Below are 21,639 nucleotides of genomic sequence, written 5' to 3' on the forward strand. Positions count from 1 at the left end.
TTGTTATGAATGTATTGATGGAATCAAGGAAGTGGAAGAAAACGGGAAAACACCGAGAAAATTTAGGCATACGGTGTTTGCCTACAACAAAACCCCCACTTGACGCGAGCTGGGATCGAACCAGGGACCTCACGCACCATAGATTAGCGCTCTACCAATGAGCCACTGTGCCTTCATGATGGAAAATATGGTCTTGTTCAATTGGAATGAAGGGCCAAATTAAATATACGACCACAATACAGGTAACGATTTTAAATATATATTCAATAATTCTATGATATTCTACAATTCCATTTTCAGGTTCTCAGCAAGAAGGAAAACATTATGTTCGAAATAGCAAGCTGTGCATATTAATGAACCATTCTGCAACTTAATTCAGTCTAAATCATGTGGGCAAAGGTACTTAGAAAAGGAAAGCAGAACATTTATATGTTTACTTTTATTCACGAAAAAAAAAATATCAAGTTAACGAAATTAATTCAAACATTGACAGAAAACACACTGTAAATTAAACTAACTACATAGGTTTAATAACTTTTCTGAAGTATTAATTAGTTAAAGATAAAACAAAAAAGGCTATATACGATTTCTTTCACACATCCATATACATATATAATAAACATACGCATGAGTAACTTCGTTTTTAATAATTACATTCCATAATATACTAATACAATAACCGCTTGTTTTCTAAAGGCAAACAAAGTTATTAAAATATCGGTAACTTATATACAATGAATTCTGAGTTGAGTATTTACACACAGGCTTTACAAAAAATCAAGTCTCTAACCCAAGACAATGCTTTTCAAATACAAAACTTTTCCCTATCCCTGCAATATCTACATAAAGGTACATATAGCCTTGTTCAAAATATACCAATCTCCCGATTACTTCAGCTTACAGATTTTAACTAATATAGAATATAATAATAAAAGGATGGACTCTTTTTGAACGAGACTACATAAATTAAATTATTACTTATTTTCTAAATAAATACGTAAATAAATAAAAACATTTTGTAGGAAAAAATAGGACACTGGTAAACAAAAACAAAATCCGATAATCGACAAAAAAATATACTCTTACATCAATAAATAATTTGTATGGAAATACTACATGTAATGAAGCCATTTATTAAAGTATATACACACAGGTACCGGATGGCAGAAAAAATGCTAACCTCTTATTAAGCTTGAAGTAACTCAATTTTCCTTTTTTTAAAAAAGCAATAAAATTATATCTATAGCTTTTTTTTATATAAAACTGAAAGTGATGGCTGAAAACAGGACAGTTGCATTTAAAATAGAATATTCTCTGTCATAGGTACCTATGAAGGGCTAGGATAAATCTCGTTCCTTCTTTCTTATAGTAACTGCCTATTGCACACACCGATCGTCCTATTAAATTCTAGACCAATCCAGTTTTTTTTTTGAAAGCATACTCTGATTTGCCCAGCCGTTCTCCCTCTAGATTTTTAAAGATTGGTGCCCATGTTCTCAGTCACTTTTATTGCAATAATATTCTTTCTGCTTATAGTTATGTAGCATCTATTATATCATTAATACATGGGGTCTTCTTATCAAGTTACTTTGGAGGAAAAGATTAGATTAATTATATTTTTCATGCATTATCTATAATAAAGTTTGCACATCTGTGGCATTCACAGCCATTTGTCGAAGATGAATATTCAAATAATTAATAAGACATTCTTTCCTAAGGAATTATTCTTTCTACAGGTTTAGAGAGGGAGTTGTTTCACCACCCGGTCCTTCTTAAAAAATCGACGGAACGACCTATTTATTCTTACGAACATGGAAGTTCTAATATATAAATAACATTCATTACACCAAAATATACAAGAATTAATACCATTTTTATTAAAAAATACATTCTAAGTACAGTAGTATAATCTCGCGTACATATGGATTCCTTAACAAGAATGTAGCTATATTTTCATTTGAACTTCAGAATATTTAGCGTGCTTGGCACTTCCTATTAATATATCTCTAACGATTGAAGTACGACGCAGAGTATTTACTATAAGTACTATCTAATTATTTATATTTGTATTATTTTATGTTCAAAGTTCAGCCAATATTTCTGTATAAAAAAAATACAGCTGTATGAAACTGATGCCACCTATTTCACTACTAATCCTAAGTATTACAACTAGAAAGCAGCAGATTTAATTTTTAAAAATCATGATATATTACACCAATGAACTATAATGCATTGGTTGAGGTGAATCAAAGCATCTATTGGATATTACCCTTTTCATTATATATATATATATATATATATATATATATATATATATATATATATATATATAATGTTAATTGCAGATACTATGTCAAATAATATGCAATTATTATGCTTCTGTTATTGGTGAATTTATTCAGTGAGACAGTTTTTGCAACAAATATGTTAGGTATTTTTCATGGAGTATTTACTATCTTTCTTTCAACGTGACAATGATACATGAATATCATTTATAATATTCTGTATTTTTACACCACCTATCGTACTTTCATTCGCACTGTTTTTATACAATAAAATAATGCATTTATAAATATTTAATCATATATTCATATATTCAGCTTTAAGGCATAACTACTACTCAAGGTTTCATTGCACAATTCCCTTTTCCATTGTCACAGAAAAAAATTTATATATTATATATATATATAGCAAAAAATATCCTTTTTTGTGTCATAGCGTAAATAATGAATCGGGTATGTGTCGTTTTTCATGGAGAAGAAAGAAGATTGAATAATCAAGGTATACATCACGAGATTACGTTCAATAAAATGTCATGTCAACTGCAAACTACTTCCATGACATTTCTACTAGTAAGTTATAATGAAATGCTAATATATTTATATATATGTATTTCTTAGTGAATTTCACTATGTACTATTAGTATTATACTTCGCTGTAAGTGATTTACTCATGTGGATTAGAGAAGGATTAATGATCATGTCATATGTGCTGGTTCGGCTTATTTTTGTTTAGAAAAATGTATTTTATAATATAACTGTTTGATACTGCCGACTACGAAAAAACATTGAGGAAAAAAAGAAAGAAAGGGGGGAAAAGTTTACATCATTATTTTCGCATTCATATGAAACACTAACATCTCTTTTTCTTTTGCAGTTTTCTCATTACCAGTAATATACTAACATGTTATGTCTCCTTTTTAATTGCTTCACGGAATTATATTTTCCCTTGAAGACTTAACAGACTAAAGCGGTTAATTTGACATCAGTTTAAAATGTTAAGTTGTTTCATTAAGGGCATACTCATATTTCTTTATGCATATCAAGGTATATGTGCTTGTCCTTAACACATATTTTATACAACTTACCATGGCTATTAAAAAGAACTACACACAAAACTAAAAGCATGCGCATACGTGTGTTTGATTGTTATATATAAACTTCTACTTTTTTCATACATCAATTTCGAGGTGGATTATTTTTTCTTCAAGCATTGACGATACCAACAAGCTCTATCTGTATCTGACAAGTACGGTTCATATTGTTATTTTCTTTTTAATCTTTTAATGATTGCTTCAATACATTATGGAATCACTTGTAACAATTTGGACTGATTGAAAGACACTGTTAGTTACCAGTTTCCAATACAACATATAATATTCACAACATAAAAAAAAAAAAAAAAAAAAAAAAAAAAAAAAAAAAAATCGCGTTTGCGAATGTAAATAAAAGTGGTAATAGAAATCATGGAATTAATAATGTGTTTAAATTTCGTAAAACTTCTGTGAAAATATGCACATAGGTTTTAGTTTCTACTCATTTTTAATGTGAGGAAAAACTTAAACCTCCCGTTACAAAAACTCTCTTCTACGTGCGGACTGTATCAAACAAAGGCAGAGTTTCTTCACTTGCAGGTCTTGGCGTAAAAACATTCTACTTATGGACAGAATACTTTTAGAAGAAAAGTAATAGATTAAAACAAAGTCTGTACATGTTAATATCATCATGATTTCAACTTTTTATTATATATAAATACATATGTGTAGAAAGAAACAAGGCAAGAAACCTACGTATTAGTGCAATGAACTTTACATTCATTTCTTTAATTACAATATTGCAGTGTTCATGAATTTCAACAGAGGCAAATTTAGATAAATTAATCACAAGCAGCAACAACAAAATATTTTAAGTACCTAAAAACAATACGAAATATTAAATCGCCTTCAAAACATTATTATCAAGGTTAAGCCAATGGATAAGAAAGCTGACAAATGAAAGTTTTGTATTGCAAGATACAGATTTTAAGGAATAAACAGACTAATTCACATAATGTTGAAATAAAAGATAAATTAGAGTGGACAATTTGATTTTCAACATACTACTAAAAGAAATTGTAAAATTATTAAATGTTTTCAGCTGTTAGACTAAATTACAGACAATTAACGCATGTGAAAAAAAACTATATTAAAATATGCTGCAAAAATTGAAAGAATTGACCGTTACAGAATATTTATGCTTAAGGTATTAGGTTACATTTGAATCACTACTCACTTTCAAAACACAATGGAAGTGAGAAAAGCACCTGTAGTTTCGAAATCCTATCCATTATTACTTAAAAATTAAAAGTAAAAAAAAAAAAGCTATTTACTGATCACCTACTCATGCCGAGTAGTTTAATCATAAAAAGTTTCTGCAAATTATTTTTCACACAGATTGTGAAATCCCAAGATGTAATGAAAATACATAAATCAACAAATTAACCAGCTTATATATAATTTATAAATATTTCAAACTAAGACGAATTTATTGAAGATTTAAAATTACATTTATGTAATCAAACACGAATTTATTGAAGATTTAAAATTACATTTATGTAATCAAACATAGAATTCTCCTAACTTATATTATACTATATTTCTGTAAACAAAACTGAAGTTTCGGAACTACATAGGGACCGTTTTTACGTTGAAATTACAATCAAAATTTAAAAAGAAAACCTGCATTGATCCGTTCCATGCGTACATAATTTAGTAAAATTACCGTCACGTAGAACGGATGCATGCAGATTTTCTTTCAATTTTATTTTTTTTTTTTTTCTTTAGGCTGTAGGATCGAGATGATGCTACGATGATATACGAATAGTAAAAGAAGGAGAATTCAACATTTGAGTACTAGGCATCCACTCATATGTAATACTAAATTTATGTAGTTTTCTTGCGTGCCATATATGTGTGTATACTTGTATATCGTACAGTGCTTATTAATATTTGTATAAACTGTTTATTTCGTTACTGACTCAATTGTTCCAAATAACCTTCTCATCACTAAGGAATAACACGGTTAGATAAAAAGAAATATACATGTATTATCAGCAGATGCTTAACAATTAACTTGAAACAAACAATCCTTGTTCTATTTCAGAAAACAAAATAAATTTCCATAATACATAACAACAGACTTAAAACTGACATTTTTCTACATTCTTTCTGTCTGAAACATGCAAAATATCATTATGCTTACTATCACAAGCTACTACAATAATACTACAAATAAAATTAACATTCTTAGAAAAAAAACAGAAGAAATTAAGTTTGATAAATATAAAATTGATTTTAAACAATTAAATTATAATACGAAAATACATTAAAATCAAATTAAATACTTGTAGTAGTTACTTTCTTTCTTAAACGGGAAAAAAATTACTCACGGTTTTCTGGTTATATTTATTTTATTATTACGAGTATTATACATGATAATATTTCTAACTTTCCGGCACAATTACATAAACTGTAATCAATTCAAAATTATGCACGAAGAATTAACAGTCCTAATCTGAATTTTCGCTTCGCTTCATGAGAATTTTACTTCGTACACAAATTAAATGTGTGTCACCCATTAATAATGATACAATCCTACAAATGAATCAATGATAGCACAAAACCAAAAGTAAAAGTACAATTGCCAATTTAATACAAGATACGGTAGCCTTAATTCTGATCTTGTCCCCTGTTCTGTCTTCTTGCACTTCTAGCTCGGCTGAGTCCACCTACATTGAAAAAAGAAATTATGTACTCTATAAAAAAATTAGGTACGTCATATTAACAAAAATATTTCACACACTCACTACGTTCATCTCTTGTTAATATGAATAACAAAAAAGTAATTAAGATTTTTCTGATGCCTAGGGGGAAAATTTGCGGCTGGTAGTTAAATTAACTTTCGCCAAGTGATCAATTTTAAACATCGATTTCTAGGTAACACACAAGTTCAATTACTGAAACAATTCATTCAATACCCACTTGGATAAGGCACGCCGTTTTATTTTGCCTCTTAATATATCCATTGCCTTCAGTATCTGTTTTACAATTTATTTGACTAACATGTAAGCCACTCAAAACTGAAAAGATATATCATTGTTAATAGATCATTTTTCTTTCTTTCTTTCTTTCTTTCTTTTACTTTAAGGTAACGTTGTGAGACTGAATTTCTTCGTTTAGAACATCTGTAGATTATAAATTTCTTTATTGCACTTTAATTATTGGGAAAATTATACTTAATGTACTGTTTTAGGACGCAGTATGCTTGACGCAGTTGATTTCAAAGTTCTATGTATTAACAGAATATTGTAAATTTTCTTATATTTATACCAAATACTTCCATATTACCAATAGATACTCAAATATCAAATATATTTGAATATATTCGTATAGCCTCTATACGAATTATCTACTACTTGTAACGAACAATTCTTTATGGAGCAAACACAACTGAAAGGAGTTAACACAAATATGCTATGTTGTAGATGTTATTCTGTATTTCTTCAATCATGCACGCTTTTAAGCATACAAATCACAAAATATTTAGTTCTTATAGTAAGCCTAAACACTTTGGAAGAAAATAACGAAGTATTATAATTCTTGAACTATCGAAACGCGCATTGACAAGATACATAACATGCAACAGAAAAAAAAAAAAAAAAAGCTTTTAAAAATTAGTGAATTAACAGTACCTCACAACAATCACACAAAACTCATAGCTTCAAACATACACGCATACATAAAAAACGCATGTCAGAATCGGGAAACTAAGACTTTGTGTCTTTAAAACTCTCTACATTATTTTAAACAAAGATTAACTTTTTACACAATATTCAAAATACTATCAAATGTACCTCTTCGTATTTGGTTCAAGCACGCCAGCATCCGAATCATGAAAGATGCTGGAACGGTAATGGTATCCCTTGTTTCTTCAAGCATAACTTCATTCCGTTTGGTAAGCTGAAAATTAATAACATTAATTAAAGAAAGAGCCCTTAAATCAGACACTAAAAATAATTGTTATATAGTTTTATATTTTGAAGGATGCACTGGAAGTTAGCAACTATAGGCTTCCATCTGGTAGCAACCGTGTGCATCAACGAAGTTTAAACGAGCGTTCACTCAAACGCGTTCAACATTAACCTTTCAAGTTTAAACGTGGTTCCAGGAGTTTTATTGCACCATTGAAAGCCGAAGTTCAGTACATCTCGTTTAAGTAAACTTAGGTCAATTTGTAAAATCGACTCTGATTGGTTGTCGTCTTTTGTCTCTAATCTTCGTTTAACAAAGTAATAAATGAAGAAAGCATACCGCGTGCAGGTCCTTTCGACTTTCGAGATTGTGTACATAGAGTTATGAGTAGTCTAATTTCGGTGATTGTAATTGTGATGGAAAAAATAATTCCACAAGTGAAAAAAAATTCCGAACACGAGAAATGTATTGTAATTTCATTAGTGGAAAAATACAAAGACATTATTGAATGTAAACAGACTGACTTGGATCAACGAAGTTTAAACCCCCAAATTCGGCCGTTCAAGCTAAAACCAAGTTTATCCACTACTTAACCGAGACTTAACGTTGAACGTTGTTGGTGCACACGCCCATAGATGGAATAAGTGCGATAATTGTGGATTTATATGTAATACTCACTCAGAGGAAAAATTTGTATAGTTTGATTTAATCTACATAGTTATCCTACCCTGTAGCCCATCGAAGGCTAAACCACCACGCTGTAATCATTCTGATTTGGAAACTCTGAAATTTATGAGTTAACTATATTTGAGAACAATTTTTATATTTTTCAACACAATAAAGTTTTGGTCTTCTTTCTATTGTAACATGTGTGCCAAATGGAATACTATCTTTATATACAGATACTTATCAAGTTAATAGAAACACTTAAAAAAGTGCAATTTACTAGATTAATATAGTGTTGCATCTCCTTTCGCCCACAGAACAGCTCTGATGCAACATGGAATGGAGGTCGGAATGGTAGCAAGTGGAATATTACAGCATTTCGCGTGCAGTACATCACTCACAAGGGAACCTTCCGAAAATGATAGTTGCAGTGAAAAATGTGACCTATGCCAATTGAAAGAGCTGTAACAGAGATGAGCATTCCCAAAAAATTAGCTGCCCATAGCAATAGGTTCAAGAAATATAAGTGTTGGAAGTTCGGGAAACAGCAAGGTTGGACAAGGGAAAAAAGTGCAAATTGCGCAACAAAGGGAGGCACGGCAAAATATAATGCTGACAAGTGATGTATAGAAATAGACTTGCCACAATAGGGAACAAATGAAGGCCACCAGTGGGGTTAACAGTGTTGCCAACTGCAATGAAAAGTACATGTTTTGCAAAGAGCACTATATGAAGTGAGTGCAATATTCAGTGTCATGTAGAACATAAGATATGGCGTGTATAATCAGTGGTACAATCTAACAAAAGAAAATAGGAAAAAAAGAAGTACGAAAAATACGGAAAAGACGACGTTGGCCATAATGCGCCACATTTGATCACGAGCTGTGCATATTAGAATGAACAAAACAAGAAAGCGCCAACTATGCAGGAAACCCGCGTACCTAGAGTCAAAAAGAAAAACGAATTCCAAAGTTGGCAGCACTGGCCATGAAAATCAAGACAATTCTAATATAGTTAGGCCACTCGCTTCACAAAAAGAAAATTCCGGCCGGAGGCATTAGCCTTCGCATCATTTGTACATGCTCGTCCACATTGTACGTACAATTGTTCGATGAGACAATGGTCCAAACAGAAGATGCATTTGCAGGAGCACAGCGGAATACTGCCAATCCGTCACACATGGCACAATGATCGCCTGTGAATGTCTCGAAACAGTACTCTAGAGGTGTAGGAACCTTTGGTGGTCTTTGTATCGCATATCCACACCTGTAGAAAGCAAACATAATCAAAGGCTTGATCTGCTGTGTGTTGCTGTCTGCAGTACTATCACCGCCTATATGATATATCCAAAGTGTCCCACCTAACTCTGCGACTGAAATAGTTTCAAAGCGAAAAAAAATGTGACACATCCAGTTGTGCAGGAATGTACCTATGTCAGCGGGCGACAAACTTCTGTGAGACGCAAGTGCCCCCAAGTCCCCCATCATAGGGTCCCTTCAAAATTTCAAATAGCACCATCGGTCGAGTTATATTTCTTTCGATAAATCATGGAATATGCAACAACGCATATCAGAAATATTTACTATATGGGATTTCAAAATGGCCGCCAAAAATATCTGCTTGGTGACAAGAACAACGTGCATTTTTGGCGGGCATTTTGAAACCCGTGCTTCATATGGCAAATGTTTTTTATAGGCGGTGTTGTATCTATCCAGAGAAATATCATCCGTCCCCTGTTCCCATTTGAAATGTTGCGGTTGACTCCTCGAGCCTTATGATGGGGACCCTGGGGACTTGCTTCTTACAAAGTTTTCTTGGCCCTCGACATGAGTACATTCCTGTTCAATTGGATTTGCAACATCTCTTTTCGCTTCGCTTCAATTTGAGATCACACTGTTCGATGCCATGCTCCTGGGGCCCTATGATGGGGATTCTGGGGGCACTTGCTTCTCACAGACTTTTATCACCCCCTGACATTGGTACATTCCTGCACAACTGGATCCGTCACTTTTTTGTTCGTTTCTCAAATCTTTCAGGTCAGAAACTTTGGTGGGACACCGTGTATATTCCCACATGCGACCCAACCATGACATAATTTTACTTCTATTATAGGTTGTTGGCTCAACCGAACCATTTCATGTTCCCCAACTTGGCATTGACTCAATCACTCTAGCATTGATGCATTCCGAGTTATGCCTGTTGCCGGAATTTTCTTTTTGTGAAGCGAGTGGCCTAACTATATTAGACTTGTCTGGATTTTCATGGCCAGTGCTGCCAACTTTGGAATTCGTTTTTCTTTTCGACTCTAGGTACGTTGGTTTCCTGCATAGGTTTCGGTGCTTTCTTGTTTTGTTCATTCTAATATACATAGCTCGTGATCAAATGTGGCGCATTATGGTCAACTCCACCTTTTCCGTATTTTTCGTACTTCTGTTTTTTTTCCTATTTTCTTTTGTAAGATTGTACCACTGATTATACACGCCATATCTTATGTTCTACATGACACTGAATATTGCACTCACTTCATATAGTGCTCTCTGCAAAGCATGTATTTTTATTGCAGTTGCAACACTGTTAAACCTACTGGTGGCCTTCATTTGTTCCCTATTGTGGCAAGTCTCTTTCTATACATCACTTGTCAGCATTGTATTTTGCCGTGCCTCCCTTTGTTGCGGAATTTGCACTTTTTCCCCTTGTCCAACTTTGCTGTTTCCCGAACTTCCACCCCTTATATTTCTTGAACCTATTGCTATGGGCAGCTAATTTTTTGGGAATGCTCATCTCTGTTACAGCTCTTTCAATTGCCATAGGCCATACCTTTCACTGCAACTATCATTTTCGGAAGGTTTCCTTGTCAGTTCTGTACGAGAGGATAGAGACAGAAATCTGCGTCGGATCCGTGTCTCTAAAACAAACCACAGATGCTCATTGTATTCTGGGGATGTGATCAAATTCATCCTGATATTCCTCAAACCACGTCGCAACAGCTCCAGCTGTGTGAATCGATGCACTATTATCCTGGAATATGACTTCACTCTTCGAAAACATTTCAGCCACAGGATGCACATGATGCTCTAAAAGGTGACATGATATTGGGCAGTGACTGGTAAGCTTCAGCACAGCACCCACTGAAAACTATCATAGAGCCGCCGCCATGTTGTACGTTTGGGTGAAGATATTGCGCATTATACGCTTATTTGGGCGTTTATCACACACATACATAACCCACGGTTTGAAATAAGGTAAACGATGACTCATCTGGCCTTATCGCACAGAAACCATTTAAAGCAGTAGGTCTCGTCTTCTCACCATTTAGCCATATCTCCCATTGATTAGTAGGGAAAATCATGTACAATACTTAATACCTGTAACCAATCTGGAGAGAGACTGGATTGCTAGCGCAGTGATACGGTAAGTTGAAGGTTCGAGTTTTATCTCTGACCAAAGAACACTTGTAATTTCAGTGAATGTACACAACAAAGGACCGGTTGTTTCCCCTATTTCTCATATGTACAGTCAGAAACATTTCTCATACCTCCAACCTATACTTAATATTGTTTCTGATTGTACAGGGTATCCGTAAAGTTACTCTATACTATGAATGCATGCTTCTATATAAGTAATGCATGTACGATCGGCAAAGCAAATTGCATCTACATACATTCTAAGAAAGAACTTCGCTACACTAACGTGCACAACTGTATGCAAACACGTTTGTATGTCTAAAGGAGTACGTTCTTAACATCTTTTATACAAAATACTTAGAAAATGATGAGTGAACAGAAATCTTCTAAATACCCTGTAAGAGTTTTTATTTTTATTTTATTTATTTATTATTATTATTATTTTAATTTCTGAATGCGCTTTAACTTATATATTGATCTTGGTGTGTCTATTGGACGATATAAATTAATTAGTGTGATCATACGAAATGATTAGGTTTTATTTTGTTTCACTTATATAACTTGGTTGATAATTACTAATTAAGCATACTGTGTTGGAGGCGACACTTACAGTAGATGCACTTAATGCAATATACTTCAGCAGTTTAGATTTGAGAATTAACTCCTTTTCAGTACTCAGCTATATGAAACTGGGGCATGTGTTGAAAGCGAGTTAGGAACCACTACTATCGGCGGGATTTATTCTCACATTCTACCCTCTTCAAATTTAGTACAGTACAAAAAAGGGTGAACCCGAAAAAAAGTACAGAAACGATTTATGGCTTGTTTGAAAGGTTTATGTTTGTACTTGAACATAACCAAAATCCACAAAAATCCCTCTAGGGACATGACGTCATCAATATGGCCGTCAGTGAATTTCGCCTGAGTACATTGAAAAGTGCATAAAATCTCTACCGTTCATTAGAAAAGTTAAATTTTCGGTCCATTTCTTAGAGAAAACATCAGAAAAGACTTTATGTGAAAAATAGCATGCATATATTGCCGCCATTTTTAAATATGGCGTCTCACAAGAAAATAAATCGACTTTTCTAAGTGCGCTTTATGTAAGGAACATTTCTTTACAACGCTACTTACTGCACAAACCCTTATATCAGAAATTTGGTGAAAAATTCTATGTAATTTTTTTGTTCGTCACTCCCTAGCACACATGTTATTTAACCAGCATAATTGCATGATAAATTTCAAAATGACGTAAGTTGGAACTTTTCATATGTTCGTAATTTTCGCAATTCTTAACCTATTCCGCAATTATTAACCAAACCAAAGTTAGCATAAAGATGGACATATATACAATGTCTCAGTTGTGCGTTAAAATCAACTTGCCTCTGCAAAATCTTTCAATATAGCAGCTGTTTTAAAGAAATATACCTTTTAATTTCTTGTGGCTTTGTATCAAAAGGTTTAGGAAAATTCTACAGAAGTTCTTCATCCCTACACAACAAAATGGTACAGCTCTCTTAACAGCTATAATCAAAGTACTTACTATCAATAACAAAATATCCAAAATTCGCCAAAATCCATCAAGGGTAATGGCACTTTCGCTGCTTATAAATTTATTTTCATTTAAGAAACACATTGCATTAAACTTTTTATTTGCAAATCAGTAATTACATTTGTATGTTAATCGTCACTGACAATTTCCTCACAATAAGCGCTGTTGTACAACAAATGTACATTGTTCAATCGTTCACACTCATTGTTCATGTTCTTTTCTTTCTTCTTTTTCTTTAAAATGTATTTATCTATGAATGCTGAAGAAGAAAATATCGATTAACAAAAAGAAAAACTATGATAACTTAATATAAGATGTGTGGCCAACATTGATTCCTTTCTGTGAAGTTATTAGCGTTTGAATTTGGTCTGCTTTTCGAATGGATGCTTTGCACACTTTCTTGTTGTCCAACGTCTTCTGTATTCTTATGCCAACATCTTCAGTGTCATCGCAATTAATCCCATCTTCCAAAACAGCAACAGTAGTTGATGACAAATTTCGAAGAGACTCGTCACTGATGTCAAATGGATTGTGAACTTTAAACTACTCAGATGCCTGATTTAGATAGCTGCATCACGGTTCCATCTAGTCGTCCTCGTTTCAATGTGTTGTTCTCCGCAAATGTGACGATTTACAGTTAGTGAAGTCATAGCTTCGTGGACAGCGGAGCAAATATACATACGGTGGACCCAAAGCAATCTTACCTTGTGAGAGAATTCCCTTCCTTGAGTCAGACCGCCTCTTAACTAGCGTTTGTTCAATTATAAGGTCTGGCTATAAACAAGCCATTCGCAACTCGATCGACGAATTGTACAGGCATTTGATATGAACTGTTCATATAACAAGGGGTGAGATGCTGGAAGTTTGTACATGAATTGCAAGTACAGGGGAGCATATTTTGTGTATTGTATGTGTCCAGTTGCTGCAAAGATATTGAGCATACGACTGACAGCAAAGGACAAGTGTCAATCACCAATACGCTCAGCATACACAAATAATTTCACGGTTTCCACATAGTCGAAATAATGCAACAACAATCGTGATGTCTGGGAATTTCCTGCAAGATATTCTTTGTACTTCTGGAGATGCTATTCCACTACAAGTACTTTACTAAAGTCATATTGGCTTAATGCTTTAAACGAGAAAGTGCACCTTGCACTATAAAAAATGTTACATCTCTGCCATCTTAACGTATACAGTACTAGTATTGGGCTCGTTTGAATGTTCATGATATACTCAAATCCTGATATAAATATATTTGCGCATATATATAAGAGTTTTAAAGTTATTTACCATTAAACTGTAATGCATACTATGAAAGTCGATTTCTTTTATTGTTAGACGCCATGTTTAAAAATGGCGGCAATATATGCATGCTAATTTTAACATAAATTCTTTTCTGATGTATTCTCTATGAAATGAACCGAAAACTTAACTTTTTTAATAAACGGTACAGGTTTTATACACTTTTCAACGTACTGAAGCGAAATTCACTGGCGGCTATATTGATGACGTCATATCTTAATATTCCCGAGAGGGATTTTGGTTATGTTGAAGTACAAACATAAACCTTTCAAACAAGCCATAAATCATTCCTGTACCAATATTTTCCGGGTTTCACCTAAATGAAGGGTTCTGCTACTGTACTAGTTTGGCTAGGGGTCCATTCATTCTCTGTCCAACAGGTATTTGGAGCAATTTTGGAAGTAATGATCCCCGGAGTATGATGCTTTACGTGGCGAAGTTTTGGAAGTGTGAAGCCTTACCTTCACATGCCCTGAGAGCCACATTATTATATGTAACCGGATATTCATACCGGTCACCAAAATATTCAGCATCCATCGGGACTAACATGTTCATCTCCTTAAAACTAACACTTTTAAGCTTGACCCTGTGAAAGTTAGTACTTTAATAATAATACCCATTCTTTTCGCTCTTTATCATCAAAAGTTAACGATGTGGTGAGCAGTACCAATTCAGAAATACAAGTAAACCAGTGATGCTGTGTTGTTGAAGCAAGCGATCTTCCCGCTCACTAATTTCAACCCTAAACTATAAGAGTAAGTCTCTAATCTCTAAGAAACTGTACAGTATGTTTTATAAAATTTGTAGTGTTTTAATGAATTTTCACTGAAACAATAAGTATTAACATAGTGATTAATAAGTTACCACAGTAGCTTTAGTGTAAATTGCAGTTACTACATATGGGATGGAACATTACTTTTGATAGAGACTGTACTTCCAAAGTATGTTTTGAATCTAGTCTATTTAAATGCCGTGTTAGGGTAATAAATGTGAAAAGACTTTAATCACTTTCTAGTAGTGAGGTTATGGATGACCTGAAGTATTGAAGTTATGAATTTGTCTGGTATTGCGCAAAACGAATACAAGAAACGAAGAATAAACACAGGTAAGTTCAAATATCAGGAATGACTGTAGTTCGTAAGAAAACTTGAATTTACGCGTATATCTACCGTCGCTAACACACTTGCTCCTTACGGGTCACGCTCGCGGTACCCACTATCTTTCATTTGCCCTCAAACGGGATAGACACTATTCTTGTTTATAGTGACCACCTATCACACGATCATGCGTGTTCTTAGCATGAATAATAGTGTTTTCAATAGCATATCGGTTGCAGGCATATTATCAATCTGTATGCAATTATCTGCGCATGCGTCACAAAAATAACTACTTAGAATATATTGATATATTTAAAAAAACTGATATGAAAGAAATCTGTGACTCCCATAAGGTATTTTGTAAACAAATTAAACTCCACAAGTCTTATTTAAAAACGAGGTAACAAACAGCTCATAATTTCCAAGTTTTCTTATTTTCAATTTGTACCGATATAGTATTAAGATTAATGAAACATTTTAATTCATTCTTTCTAAAAAACATCTTTTGATATATTTTCTTCCCTTTATTTAATCTCGTATTTATATTTATTGTATTAGTTTGATTTAACAAAATGCATGCTACTTCATTTATTTTAGTCTATCTAAAAGATGTTAACTATAAGGGCACTGACATCAATCCAAGTTGCCTACGTAAGTTACATTTTTTTTCAAAGTAGCAATTGTATTAAATTTAAAAAAAATGCAAATTAGGTTCCAAATATTCTTATTTTTAAAATTCACAAATTGTTCTAACGCTGCACACATTATTAATTACATTTTTTTTAACCTTCGCTAAGTCACCAGAAAAGTACAGCGTGTGAAGATGAAACAGGAATCAGACAAAGCTGTTTATTGAACTCGCCCGTTAGACAAGCTCTGTCGTTCAATCGTTGTGGAACAGCGAGCTTAAAAACATATGTAGCGGAATTAAAACATAAACTATGTGATGTAATTAGTTTATTATTATTATTATTATTATTTTAAAGGCAAACTTCAGGAAACTCAGCAGACAGTTCAGTAATTGTAATCCACATCCTTCACGAACTACAAGATACACATGTTCAGCAAAGTTGTCTGCCGCCTAAAATTTGCACCCTTGGCTGCCTGTCGTGTACATCAGTAAGTCCTTTTTTAATGCACACAACCATCATCTGTGAAATTCCTGCCGTGATTTTTACATTCAACGATTAATTGCAGCTATATTATGCCTTTTTGCCTAAGGAAATCGAATTACATCACATACACAAAAATTTCGAACACAGTGTGATGCTCTGCATTTAGTGGAATTATGAGGCTAATTCATTATTAGTTTATTCCAGACAATGGTAACCTGTACTCCGATGTAGTTCGAATGGGTATATGCCATTGTGTGCCAAAAATACACTATTGGTGAACAGAAAGTGAACCTTTCTGCAGGAAAAGAAAAGAAAGAAAAAAAAAACCCTAATATATCTGAAATGACCAGGAATAAATCTAAGGAATTTGAGGGAAATTTTTAACTTACGACACATCTAGCATAATATCCGGTCCTCGAACCCTTGGATTAACATTTGTTCCGACCTATTTCTCAGCTCCTGCAATCACGATGCTTCAACCACTAAGAGAAAGTGGGTACTGCAGTGTAGGAGTTTTTCACCTCGAAGAACAAGAACTGGTATGGGAGTGAGGTCGAAAGGTAGTTTCAGACGGTGCGATACGATGATCTTTATTTTGAGTGCTAAGCTTTTTTTTTTTTTTTTCACAAAATATTATTGTTATTATTATTATTATTATTATTATTATTATTATTATTATTATTATTATTATTATTATTATTATTATTATTATTATTATTTATTTGACGGAGAAAACAAATAAGGGACCGAAACACTGCAACACTTTTGATTTACCCATGTATGTATGAACAAAGCTTGAAATGGGAAATTACAGTACATGAAGTTCCGCAAGTGGAATTTACGAAGTCAAAATGATTTAGTTATAAAATTGCAGGCATTATCAATTACCCAGAATTTTCTACGTTTCCCAGATCTACATGTTTCAGAGTTTCAAGATTTTATAGGTCAGCAGACACCCTGATCTGATATGCAAACAGAAAACCAAGATTCGAGCACTTGCCGGTCTAGCTATTACATTTTTCTTTATTATTCTAACGCCTTCATTAACAATAAGTTGTAGGTGGTACAGCAGATGCTCAACTATCTGGCCTAGTTCGAAAAAAAAAAATAATAATAATAAAATGAGGAACACTATTTTATTTTAACGGTCTACTCGCCTTTTAACTTCATAAAAATTCGACTTCACCAAGGTACTGCAAGCAAAAACTGGACAGGATAAACCTCATCCCGCCTTCGGAAGGGTTCGAAACGATCGAGGACGCGCCAGCAGTGCATTATTCAGTAGGAGGAAGCGACAGCAGCTTATATCTTCTGCTTGAGTAAATGGAGGGACATTACGTCGCGGAAGAGGGTTAAAAGGGAAAAGCAGTCGTCTATTAAGAACATTTTCAAAAACTAATAACTGTAAGTTGTAATTTTTATCTTACTATTTCCTTTTCACATTTATATAATCATTTACCAATGAAGAATAAAAATAAGTTTATTAACTTATTTGGTTTAGAATCAAGTTTATATTTTGCGCTGTCTCATATATTTTAAAATTGTGTGTATTTACACTGTACAGAGCACATTATTTTAAGTTTCCTGTAATTAAGTTAGACATCATCTTAACACACGTAAAATATTTTTACGTTTTAACTTTTTTTTCTGTCATAAATGCTTACAACGAATAGTAGAATACATAACGAATATTTATGAAGTACTGGTCAGTACTAAGAGGTCAGAAAATATGAATAAAACTCGGTTTTGGTGTGAAGCAATAAGTGAGTAATTATAGAACTTTGGCCATTTGGCTTTTCAGCTATCAGGCCTGTCGTTGCGCTATATTAGGCCGGGTAGTCGGAAATCTACTGTTTTCTCAAAATTAAAATCTTTCATTAAAAAGCATAAACTTTCATTTATGTATACAAAGAACATATATTTGCTCTAAAATTGAACGATGTTAGGTATGTATATTCCAAATAAACTTTACTCACAACTTCTGCCATATTCCTGTCAAAACTTGGTTCCTCGTTAAGTGGGGCCCAAAGCTTCACATCATAATCAATACCAGACGTGGCCAAAATAGGCAATATGGGATGAGGCTGCAAGCAGTTAACCACATGATGATCCGCCTCTAATAGCATTACTAATTCTGCAGTATAACGATCCCACAAAAACACATGTCCACAATCTGAGCCAGAAAGCACGTATCCATCACCCCAAAACGTTGCCTCTTTGATCATAGTTCTATAAGAAAGACAGGAATGTTCTGTAAGATAACATGTGAAAGAAATTTTAGTTACCAAACATTACTTTATGGACATAACTTAATATGCACATAAAATTTATCTCATATTTTTACGGTGTTTGTAGTGTTTATAATTTAGTATTATCTGATATTTATACTGTATTTACACTGTCGTTATCAGTACAAACAATTGTCTTCTATAAATATTCCAGCTACAAGTAAAATTTCAGGTTCTAAAGATTTCCATAAATTTGTTAAGTATTCTTACCATGATCGTATTATAAGCTTACCTCGCATTTCTGTGCCCCATATACTTCTGCTTAATTGATGCATGAAGAATATGCTGTTCATCGAATATCTCTCTATCTTGTCTTGACGCAGCAATAGCTTCATTCATATGTTCTTCAATCGGGTGAACAAACCTGTGTTTGGAAAAAAAAAGTAGAACTTACTTAGAAAAAGAATTATCTAATACACTGCAATGCTACATTTCGAGACTTAGAAAATTTATTGAACCTGTACACATATTCAAAGGTAAGTTAAAATAATTCCTTTGATTGAAGGTTTAAAAAAGTGAAAGACTGACTTCGAATACGTAGTAAGAAAATACAGTGTTCTGAAAAAGAGCTCACTTAAGTTCTTATTAATCAACATGGATTCAGAAATATGCCACTTCAGTGTTTTTCTAAAAAAAACATTGATTAAAATTATGGAATTTAGAAAACGCTAATCACGAAACTACACACAAACTTGCTCTATACACAGGGTGGGATAATGAAACGGGGAGAGGGGGACAAGAAGTGAGAACTAAGAGAAGAGGAGAATGAGGGTCTTAATTCTTAAAGCGTATTATCAAAATGGTGAACATTTAGTGCGGGCCCAGAGCACTTTCCGAAGTCATTTCAACGTTTCACGTAACCGGCCTCTGATACCTAATCATATGATAAAAACACGGATAATCAACTTCGAGGAGAATGGGTCAACAGTTAAACATAAAAGCGAGATTGCAAAACAGCGCCATCTCTAGAAAAGAAAACATTTAGACAGGAATTTGCGAGAAGTCCTGGTCGATTGGTCCGGGACGCGGTATCTTTATTGGAATAAGTTCCAGGTCTCTCCGAACGGTAACTAACCACGATCTTCACTATCACCCTTACAACATTGTGATCGTTCAGGCACTAAACAAATTGTAACGGAAGTTACTTTTCTCTAAACAAACGGGATTATGAGGCTCGCAGATGCTTTTGTCAGGTAATGCTGAACCGGATAAATGACGACGAAGTTCTACTGAATAACCTGTGGATAAGTAATGAAATTTACTTCCATCTAAGCGGGTATGCAAACAGACAGCATTTTCGTTATGTATGATGTAAAGCTCAGAACACTTCACGAAAAGCCTCTATATTCTGAAAAAGTGACTTATTGTACGCAACGTCCTGATCAGGGAAAATAGGATTCTACTTCTTTCAAAATTAGATTGGTAATGCAGGTATCTGTTAATATTATGTATTAGGTCCAAATGTTACAAAATGTTTTCCCGGTACAGCACGCCCATCATCCTGATCTTGAAATCGCATTATTCAACAGGATGATGCTACGAGCCTCATTCTTAAACATTGTGAATGCTTTATTTCCAAGAATAGGGTTATCAAATATTTTCCTAACTTAAAAAACTGCCATTCTCTCCTTTGTGGATACCTGACGATAAAAATGTTTGAGATTAATCCAACATCAAGCCCAGCACTAAAACAACGATTTCAAGATGAAGCTGCTGCAATTTCCTTGCACATGCTTCAAGATGTACAGAACAGTTTCATGTTCCGACTTGAAGAATGTCTGCGCTCATGAAGGCCGTCTCAAAGATGTTAAATAATAATAATAATAATAATAATAATAATAATAATAATAATAATAATAATAATAATAATAATAATAATAATGGCTGTTAATGAAGTTTTCATTCTTCTCAATAACTAGTAATGAGTCAATTATTTTAGGAATTTAAAATGTTTTCGTTTCATTGCCTATTCTGTATTTCCATGGATTCACAGGCCTCGAACATTAAATGAAAACTAACGATAAAATCATATAATTTGTGATTTTAAAAATCCCTCGTGAAAATGAAAATACCAAAGGAACGGGGGAACTATAAGAAATCTCACTAAATGACTATGTTCATAACAAATCCGATTTTCTGAGTTTGAATTATGAGCGACAGTTAATACAAGTAATCGCTCTACCGCCGAGATACAGCACAGGGCTGATTGTTGATCGATTAGTTGGATCTGACAGGTTTACTGTTTGAAAACTTTAGATACTCTCTCCGTATTGGTTTCCGCGACTACAGATTAGAACTATACTATCTATGAATCACATCTACAAGAATGGTTTCGATGGCATTGGTCAATTCTTTAGTTTAAGATTGTTAAGACTCAACTGGAATATCCAAATTAGAAATGATATCACTTTCGAAATTCGGGATGTGCGTTGTAGTCTTCATGGATTATTTTTATTTATTCATTTAGTTTAATGTCCTTATGATTATGTACCGAGGCTAAGATAGACGGTGATGATAAGATAGATGCTGATGATGAAAGAAGCAGAAGTGGGAAGAAATTGAGGAAGTGAGAGGAAACGGAGGAATCCCGAATAAACCCAAGCGCGTAGTGTTTGTCCATCACAAAGCCCACTGGTGGGAGCTGGGATTGAACCAGGTACCCCACACGCAAGAGGTGAGCGCTCTACCACTGAAGCACCGCGGCCCTCTCCTCATGCATTCAGTATATGACTTGTGTCATGTTAATGGAAAGTAGATACTTGAATAATTCGAAACTGACTGCCGTAACATTATAAAGTCCAATGGAGTCGGTGAGATCCGGAGGGGAGTCGATGACGAAAACCTAATTAGGAATAACTGTATAAATATATTAAATATTGTTAAATATTATGTAGAGAAAAATATATAACCGTCACCAGGTTATA

At 33.6% G+C, this 21,639-nt stretch overlaps 1 protein-coding gene across 2 annotated transcripts in view; it reads right to left on the bottom strand.

Annotated features, from left to right (window-relative positions):
• Positions 1–420: 420 nt before the first annotated feature.
• The window catches only part of LOC145693092 (DDB1- and CUL4-associated factor 6-like), an 89,103-nt gene continuing 67,884 nt past the window's right edge, over positions 421–21,639 (bottom strand). The window contains exons 11-14 of one of the 2 annotated variants that reach the window (XM_081768784.1): positions 18,948–19,079; positions 18,404–18,656; positions 7,171–7,276; positions 421–6,045 (exon numbers count right to left, since the gene is read on the bottom strand). In XM_081768784.1, the coding sequence (XP_081624910.1) occupies positions 5,987–6,045; positions 7,171–7,276; positions 18,404–18,656; positions 18,948–19,079 (550 nt within the window). In that variant the 3' untranslated portion in view covers positions 421–5,986. Of the gene's footprint in view, positions 6,046–7,170; positions 7,277–18,403; positions 18,679–18,947; positions 19,080–21,639 lie in introns of those variants that run through there. The other variant, XM_081768793.1, reaches the window with a different exon arrangement.

This window comes from Thermobia domestica, chromosome 1, assembly GCF_964235325.1.
Source record: "Thermobia domestica chromosome 1, izTheDome1.hap1.1, whole genome shotgun sequence".
Classification (NCBI taxonomy): domain Eukaryota; kingdom Metazoa; phylum Arthropoda; class Insecta; order Zygentoma; family Lepismatidae; genus Thermobia; species Thermobia domestica.